Source organism: Indicator indicator, chromosome 3 (assembly GCF_027791375.1).
Source record: "Indicator indicator isolate 239-I01 chromosome 3, UM_Iind_1.1, whole genome shotgun sequence".
NCBI lineage: Eukaryota > Metazoa > Chordata > Aves > Piciformes > Indicatoridae > Indicator > Indicator indicator.
Window position 1 is genome coordinate 10,994,895 of NC_072012.1, and position 9,304 is coordinate 11,004,198.

General features: G+C 47.3%; 1 protein-coding gene across 2 annotated transcripts in view; it reads right to left on the minus strand.

The window, feature by feature from the left end:
- COPG2 (COPI coat complex subunit gamma 2) overlaps positions 1-7,412 on the minus strand; it is a 31,874-nt gene extending 24,462 nt beyond the window's left edge. For both annotated transcript variants that reach the window (XM_054399892.1, XM_054399893.1), the window contains exons 1-5: positions 7,376-7,412; positions 5,863-5,915; positions 4,829-4,909; positions 3,449-3,520; positions 840-919 (exon numbers count right to left, since the gene is read on the minus strand). In XM_054399892.1, coding sequence (XP_054255867.1) covers positions 840-919; positions 3,449-3,520; positions 4,829-4,909; positions 5,863-5,915; positions 7,376-7,412 — 323 coding nt within the window. The remainder of the gene's footprint in view (positions 1-839; positions 920-3,448; positions 3,521-4,828; positions 4,910-5,862; positions 5,916-7,375) is intronic.
- Positions 7,413-9,304: the final 1,892 nt, after the last annotated feature.

Here is a 9,304-nt window from a genome sequence, read left to right on the forward strand (position 1 = left end):
CATCCACAACATCTCTGGGCAGCTTGTTCCAAGGTATTAAATTAGGCTGCCCAAGGAGCTGGTGGAGTCACCATCCCTGGAGGTCCTCAAGAAACACAAGGACATGGCACTTTGGGACATGGTTTGGTGGTCATGGTGGTGTTAGGTCTAAGGTTGGACTCAGTCTTAGAGGTCTTTTCCAACCCAAAGAATTCTATGAAATTAAGAACAATATTAAATTAAGAACACTACAAGAAGCATAAACCATAACACTGCTTTGCCATAGGCTTGGTTTATTTAGCTCAGCCATTTTCCTTCTTTATTCTCCCTCTTTGTTGTTCTCCTTTCCACCACATAAATTTTGGGTTGGATAACTGTGGGAGAGGGATTTCAACCCACCACAATAACAGTAAAATTTACTTAGCTGAACAGCTTTAAAGAGATATAAAATAAAGTTATGGCTTAGCACATGACACAGATCCAATTTGTTTGCTCCCTCAACAACTGTAATGTCTATTAAGTAGTCAGAAAAATTCATAGCTTAGCAGGCAGACAGACCTCAGCTTTGCTCTGCTCTTCCCTAACTGCTCTGACAACAAAGTGAAACACCAGTTACAGCCTGAGTTGCCACAAAAATCATTAAACACCAATAATTTAAACAAAAATGAGCAAGAAAAAGAAGTATTGATGAACTGTGAACAACACAGTGGGAAGAAATTAACATTTCACAAGGTGGGACAGGCTCCATCATGGAAGAATCTGTGTTCCTTTGTTTCATAAAGGACAATGACAGGAAACCACAGCAGTTGGTGCAGATGCAGCTACTCCTTTCAGAGCTCTGCTGCTGTGTTTTCTCCTACCTGCTGGTGACAATGATGACATCCTCAGAAATATTTGCCATCTCTTTGATGGTGAGGTAACACATTCTCCGAAGGGTTTGCTGTGAAGGTGCATTATAGAAAACCATTAAGCTCAAGTATAATTGCAACTAAGGATTTCCTACACATTTAAAAAGTTAAACTTTAAATAGTCACAGAATATCAGCATGGTGGGGTTGGAAAGGCCCTCTGGAGATCATCCAGTTCAACCTCCCTGCTAAAGAAGGGGCACCCACAGCAGGTTGCCCAGGAGTGCAATGGCCAGATGGGGTTGGAATTTCTCCAGAGAAGGCGACTCCACAACCTCTCCAGATGGCCTGCTCCAGGGATCCACTACCTCACAGCAAAGAAGTTTCTCCTGATGGAAATTCCTGGGTTCCAATTTGTGCCCAGTTCCCCTTGTCCTGTTGCTGGGCACCGTTGACAAGAGTCTGGCCGCATCCTCTTGCCCCCCCATCCTTTAGCTCTTGCTGAGCATTGCTCAGATCCCCTCTCAGGCTGCTCTTCTCCAGGCTCAACAGCCCCAGGCCTCTCAGCCTTTTCTCCTCACAGAGATGCTCCAGGCCTCTCAGCCTTTTCTCCTCACAGAGATGCTCCAGGCCTCTCAGCTTCTTTGGAGCCTCTGCTGGACTCTGCAGTAGTTCTTCCCTCTCTGTCCTTACCTGGGGAGCCTAGAACTGGATCCAGGACTCCAGCTGTGGCCTCACTGGGGCAGAGTAGAGGAAAACCTCCCTCTGCCTGCTGGCCACACTCTTCTTCATGCACCCACCCATGTTTAGGTGGAATTCCTGTGTTCTAGTTTGTGCCTGTTGCTCCTTGTCCTGTCACTGAGCACCAGTCTTAATTCTTCATTTAACAGTTGAATTCGATTTCACATCTTCTGCCCAATTTCTGTAGTTATAAGTACACGATTAAAGCCATGTTTGATAGCTGGGTAGTAGCTTTATTCTCTCTTATCAAATCAACTAGAAGAGATACAGATCTAGTAAATTAGACCAAAAAAAATTAATCAAGCCACATGTTCATTATGAATGAAGTGATGAATCATGTTTGTTTGCAGAAGCCTCACAATTATCAGCTAAAAAGAATAGACATCAGGGAGAAATCATTCTCCACGAGGGTGGTGAGGCACTGAAACAGGTTGCTCAGAGAAGGTGTGGAGGCTCCAACCCTGGAAGTGATCAAGGTCAGGTTGCATGGGGCCTTGAATAACCTGGTCTAGTAGGAGGTGTCCTTGCCCATGGCAGGGGGAATTGGAACTAGATGATCTTTAAGGTTCCTTCCAACCCAAACCATTCTGATTTGTTATGTTACAAAATATAGAAACTCACAAAGAGCCTATTTTGTTATTTGAAAGCAAACAAAATTTTACATTAAAAAAACCCAAACTCTTTTCTGAAGTGTGGATATAAGAAAGGTCCCAAATGCTCTGCACTCCCCAAATTGTCATTCTATCTTTAGAGAGTAACACATTCAACCTTCCTCAGGTCTAAAAACCTGAAGTGCTTGTTCATGTTTAACAAAAATTAACATGAGGTATAATTCCCTCTGAGCTCTCAGCCTCTCTGCAAAGGGGATTTTACACTGGGTGAAGTCCAAAGTTTAGTTAGGTTTTTGGGTGTTTAAATTTTAGAATTTAGGATGTTCTGAACCCTTGATTCCATGCTGATTTATGAAGTTGTTCCAGGGAAAAGCAAGATCTGATCTACAGACAACTTTTAAATTGTGCATTATTTGCAAATAAAAATAATATACTCTCCCCTGGGGAGGCAACACCTAGAGTTCTGGGTCCAGTTCTGGGCTCCCCAGTTCAAGAGAGACTGGGAACTACTGGAGAGAGTCCAGTGGAGGCTGGGAAGCTGCTGGTAAGATGCAGAGAGGCTTGGAGCATCTCTGTGAGGAGGAAAGGCTGAGAGACCTGGGGTTGTTGAGAGCCCTGAGGCTGTTGAGCCTGGAGAAGAGCAGCCTGAGAGGGGATCTGAGCAATGCTCAGCAAGAGCTAAAGGGTGGGGGGCAAGAGGATGGGGCCAGACTCTTGTCAGTGGTGCCCAGCAACAGGACAAGGGGCAAGAGGCACAGACAGGAATCTGGGAAGTTCCATCAGGAGAAACTTCTTGACTTTGAGAGTGCTGGATGCCTGGAGCAGGCTGCCCAGTGAGGCTCCTTCTCTGAAGAGATTTCAAACCCACATGGAAACTGTGATCCTGAGCAACTTGCTGTCGGTGCCCCTGCTTCAGCAGGGAGGTTGGACTGGATTACCTTCAGCAGTCCCTTCCAACACCTACCATGTTGGAATTTATGGGAAGTGTAGGAAACAGCCATAAAATGATACTGATTTGCTTCCTGTCATTATTCACCTTCTTTACCACAGTAATTCAACTCAGAAAAAAAACCCAACCCTACAGAAGTAGCTGTGTGTTATTGACTCATTTGTTTACAAACCATGAATTGCCTCCAGCAAGTTCTTTGCCTGGGGAGCTGAAGATTTTGCCACACCTACCTCCCACATCCCAGTCTCCAACTATTTCGTAATTACTGCAAAGCCAGACTGCAGCAGGGAGGCAGCAGAGCTGTAAACACCAGATACTTACATCATTAGACTGAAATAATCTGGTCATTGCAAAAAAAGCTTCTGTGGCTTCAGTGGTTCCAAAGTGTTCACCCTGAAAATAGCCAGAGAAAAACCACCACCATTACCTACTTGTCTCCACCCTCCAGCCCCATCTTCTAACACCTACTCACACATGAAGAATCTTCTCTTTGAAGATCTTTCCCAGTGTGAGAAAGTCTTCTCCTCATCTTGTTTTTTTCTGGGCACTAGAGGTCCAGTATTCTCTATTTGGTTTCAGTATCAATGGCATTCACACTGGGACAGTGAAGCAGTAACATGAGGAGCAGCTTCTGATCCCTATATCCCTGCAATCAATCCAGGTTGGAGGATGCACAGATGGAGAGCAGCCCTGTGGAGAAGGACTTGGTGGGGGCTGGTGGATGAAAGCTGGATATGAGCCAGCACTGTGTGCTCCCAGCCCAGAGCCAACCTGTCCTGGACTAATCCCCAGCAACGTGGGGAGCAGGGAGGGGTTTTTGTCCCTCTGCTGTGCTCTGCTGAGACCCCACCAGCAGTGCTGGGGCCAGCTTTGCAGTCCTCAGCACAGCAGAGACACGGACCTGTTGGACTGGGGCCAGAGGTAGCCACAGCAATGATGGGATGGCTGGAAGCCCTCTGTTGAGAGGGCAGGCTGAGAGTGATGGGGCTGCTCAGCCTGGAGAGGAGAAGGCTCTGTGGAGACCTTCTGGTGGCCTTCCAATACTTAAAGTGGCCAAGAAGAAAGCTGGGGACAGACTTCTCAGCAGGGCCTGTTGTGACAGGACAAGGGGTGATGGTTTGAAACTACAAGAGGGAGATTTAGGCTAGAGAGAAGGAAGAAACTCTTTGAGTGTGGTGAAACACTGCCCCAGGCTGCCCAAAGGTACGGGAACCTTGATGGAACAATTATAGGTCAGGTTGTTTGAGGTCTTGAGCAACCTGCTGTAGTTTAGTTTAAGATCTTCCTACTGCAGAGGGGTTGGACTAGATGACCTTGAAAGGTCCCTTCCAACCTAAACCAGTCTGATGATCACACTTCCAGTTTTTTCTTGAACAAAAAGCCACCTTCCACTTTGTCACTTCCTGGCCTGTGTCCTTACTCCACCACAGTTATTCCTACTTAGCTGGACAAACACAAGTGGCTCTTTAACTGCACAATGCTGCTGAACACAGTCCAACCAGCAACTCTCATGTGGCATGTAGAAGTCTTAAAAGCAAAGCTGGAGGGGAGGACATAATACTACTGCATAAACACTCCCATTTCTGATTTCTGCAAAAGCTACTCTCCATATCTAACAGGAAGAGGCATCAGAAACTGAAAGTGATCCAAAATTAGCTTCAGAAATATTCACTCTGGCTGGGAAGAAATGATAAAAGTTACCTGGTTCAGCAAGTAAAGGATCTTGGTAAGGATGTGCAGGCATCTTCGTGGGTTTATAGGGGTCTCATTAAAGATACGTGCCTACAAACAGCAAACTCAATTTACCACCTATGACTAGCAAAATTACTCTAAAATAAAAGTATTAACAACTTCACTCTTTCCATTAGCATCTGTAGCCAAAGACTACTTAGACTGAAGGAACAGAAAGTTGAGATTATTCTGTTGTTCTTTCAAACCACTAAAACTCCCCATTATTTAACCACAAGTTCACCTCACTTGTAACTGCTCTTAGAGCATGCAGAGAAGCATACTTCCTGAGGATCACAGTTTAAAACTGCCTCACATGTTGCCAAAACTGATGAAAAAATAAAATTAAATTATGTTAGACAGGCTGGATCAATGGACTGAGGCCAGTGAGCTGAGGTACAACAGGCCAAGTGCTGGGTCCTACACTTCGGTCACAACAATAGTGTGGCCAGCTGGACTGGGGCAGGGATGGGGCACTGGTGAGGCCACTCCCCAAATGCTGGGCTCAGTTTTGGGCCCCTCACTCCAAGGAGGACATTGAAGTGATGGAGTGTGTCCAGAAAAAGGCAAGATGTTGAAGGGTCTAGAGAACAAGTTTTGTGAGGACCAGCTGAGGGAACTGGGGTTGTTGAGGCTCCAGAAAAGGAGGCTGAGTGAAGACTTGGCTCTCTACAGCTCCCTGAAAGGATGCTGGAGTCAGGTGAGGAATTATTTCTTCCAAAGCATAAGTGATAGGACAAGAACTGGCCTCAGGTTGCACCAGGGGAGATTTAGGTTGGGCATGAAGAACAATTTTTTCACTGAAGGGCTTGTCAAGGCCTGGAACAGGCTGCCCAGGGCAGTGGTGGAGTTCCCATTCCTGGAGGGCTTTCAAAGCCATAGAGATGTGGTGCTAAGTGACATAGTTCAGTGGTGACCTGGCAATATTAGGGTAACAGTAGGACTCAATGATAAAGATCTTTTCAAACAGAAACAATTCTGTGATTCCATACTATGATTGTTCCTACCTCCTGAAGCACAGCACTCTTCTCCAAATGCTGGAAAGGATTAGAGCCACTACCTAAGAAAAGAGACCTCTCAGTTAAACAAATGTGATCTTCACAAAAAACAACAGAGCTCAACGCCCAGGAACATCCCCTGAAATTTACAAATACACCTCAATGATACAGTGACATCTCTTGGAATAAAAGATGCTCTCCATCAACACCTCTGACTCCATCTGAAGTTGTATATTCAGAGTTTCAGAAAAACAAGGATGGGGGCATTTTCAGCACAGCTGGAACATGAGGAAGAATGGTGTTCAGTGTTTACTAATTAATTTGCCTCAATACTCCCTTTACATAAAATTATTTGCTCCCTTTCTTTTCCCCTATTCCCCTTGTTTTTATTCCTGCAGTCAAAGATAGCACTGACATCATCAGAATACAGCTATTGATGGGATCTGAAGTAGGAATATATTGATCAATGCAGGACAGAGCTGCTGATTGGATCTGAAAGAGGAATATATCGATCGATGCACCACTAAAGAGAGCTACTCAGCAAACTGCAAAACCACATCACAAAATAACACAAAACTATTTCCATACCGTCATTTCCCAGCCCAAATCCAGCCGTTGAGAGGAATTAATGTCTTGGAGACATCATTTAATGCAGAGACCAACCTTGCAATCCACACCCTCCTCTCAAAGCTACCCCTAGACATGTAAATCCCTCCAAACCCTCATTAACTGCTTCTCGCCCTTTTCCTCCTGTAATTTTTCATTTTCGGTTCTTTTATTCTTCAGTTTTGCCGTCTCTAGTAGACAGAAACTGAGGATGAAACCAAACTCAACCTATCTGGTTGAGTTTCACATTCTGTGACTCAGACGATCTCCAAGCAGCAGCGTCAGAAAACTCAAGACGGCATCGGTTCTACAGGCAACCTGAACTTTATTTCCAGACGATACTGCGGAACAAAAATGCGCAGGTGACGGCTTCGTTCGTCGTGTATATACCCAGCATGACGGAGTTTAACGCTCCCGCCGGGTACCTGAAAACAACCGCTCCTGCCATAGTCCAAACCCAAGGCACTGTACGGCTGCTGCCCCACTACCGAATTGAGGTGCAGACCTCGATTAAGCCCTGCAAGCACCGTTCCTCGTCACCACACCAAGTGCGGGCAGAGACGGTCAGCTTCAGCCCGCAGGGCTGAGAGGAACCACTTCCCTATGAGCTCGGCCTCAGGGGATCGGGCGGGCCCTGCAGCCCGTTGACCATCCGGAAAGGCCGGGGGAAGCTTCAAGACAGACCGGGACACAGGAAAGCAGGCGGGACCTCCTTCCTCAGTGATCGTTTTCCTCCTCACGTCAGAGGCCCTTTCTCCCTTCCTCCCTCCCTCCCTCCCTCCTTCCCTCCCCTCAGCGGCCCTTACAGGCCGCGGCGCACACTGAGCGCTTACCGACCGCTCGCCTCAGGGCCCTTCCGCCATGCCCGTCCTTGACCCCGCCCCCAGCTCCCTCCCGGCCGCCGCCAGCCCCGTACCGGACTCCTCATCCTTCTTGTCAAACTTCTTTATCATGTTGCCGACGGCCGCTCCCCTCCCTTCGAGCAGCACCGCCGCAGGAGCCGCCGCCGGAAGTCCCACCTCGCCACTTCAGCCTCTGCCCTCTGATTGGTTTGCTGCGCTGTCAATCAATCTGTCGGCGCAATAGGCGCGCTGGGTTCTTCCGTCTCCCCAAGCCGCACCCCCTCCCCGCTGCAGGGGGGACGAAGGGGAGGGGGAGGGTAGGGGGGGGCTGCGCCTTTTAAAGGGACCGCGCCTCTTAAAGGGGCCGCGCCGTTATTTTGTGAGCTCTAGTTTAGCCAGCCAGCCAGCCAAGCCATCTCAGCCCCTTCACAAAAGAAATAAACACACATTTCAGCCACCAGCTCCCCTCAGAAAGGGGAGGCGTTGCTCCATTGCCCAAGTATTTTGGTAGCAAAGGGAGCAGCTCACTGCTGTGCCCTCCCTGCTGTTTCTTTCCTCCCTCTCCTTCTAAAAATAATAAAGGTAAAATACATTCTAAAAATACTAACGGTAAAATCCAGGTTGTTGCAAGTTATTAAGGTCTCAGCATGGTCTTTCTGAAAGATGGGGTGCAACAGCTACCTTCATGGTGATGACACCCTCAAAAATCCCATAGATGATGTGAATCAGTGTCTGTGAGAGCTGTCTGACACAGAAAGACCTAGGGGTGTTAGTCAGCAGCCGGCTCAAGATGAGCCAACAGTGTGCCCAGGAGGCCAGGAAGGCCATCAGCATCCTGGCTTAGATCAGCAAGAGTGTGGCCAGCAGGATCAGGGCAGGGATTGTCTCCCTGGACTGGGCACTGGTGAGACCACATCTGGAATCCTGGGTTCAGTTTTGGGCCCAGTAAAAGTTGCATCTTATGTCAACACCTACTAACTATCTGTTGATCAATTTCTTCCTTTTATTTTGTGCAGGGATCTTCCAGCTAGGAGGTGTGGATTCCAGGATCTTTGATTGTCTTTCAAGCTTGAACTTTGGTTGAACTTTTGAATTCCTTTTCCTTATATGATCACAAGTTACATCATTACCTAGTTTGAGAGGTCCTGGACCACATTAATTTGTTTGCTCTGATTTTTGAAGGACACTTCATTAGTTAAGGAAAGATACATGTGGAGGTTTCAATAAGGATGCAAACACTCTTTGTCAGTTACAGGCAATAAAGATGTGGTTAAATTGCTGAGATGGCAATTAGCTGCCCAAAATAATTAAAATTTGTAAATATTTTCCAACAAGAGGAGACTTTCTCACTCTCTGCAATTCCTGAAAGGAGCCAGGACAACTTTCCCACTGGAGCCAGGTTTGGGGCAGTCTCTTCTCCCAAGGAACAAATGATAGAACAAGAGGAAGTGGCCTCAGGTTTCACCCAGGGAGGCTTAGGTTGGACATGAAGAACAATTTCTTCACTGAAATCTTTGTCAAGCCCTGGCCTAGGCTGCCCAGGGCAGCGGTGGAGTCCCCATTGCTGGACAGGCATCAAAGCTGCATAGATGTGGTGCTGAGGGACATGGTTTGGTGGTGACCTGGCAGTGGCAGGTTAAGGTTTGCACTTGATCATCTCAAAAGTCTCTTCCAACCAAAAAGATTCTGTGATTCTATCATCCCCTGTCGCTGCACCATTTCCTGCAGTGGTGTCCTATCCATGAGGCAATGGAGGAGTTTACTGGGTGGCAGATGCTGCTGAGCCTCTCAGTATCCACCATCCGTGCTGGAAGCCATTGCTGCCAGGCATGGGAATGATGCAGTGAGTCTGGAGAAGAGTGGAAAGAAGCAAGGGCTTCTGTGGGCATGTTGCCATCTCACCTCATGGCTGGGCTGGTGACAGTCCTGTAAGAAAGCACAGATGTTTCCTCAGCAAGGTGGCCCCAGCATGGCTGAGTTTCATGTTGGGGCAGTCTTGGGAG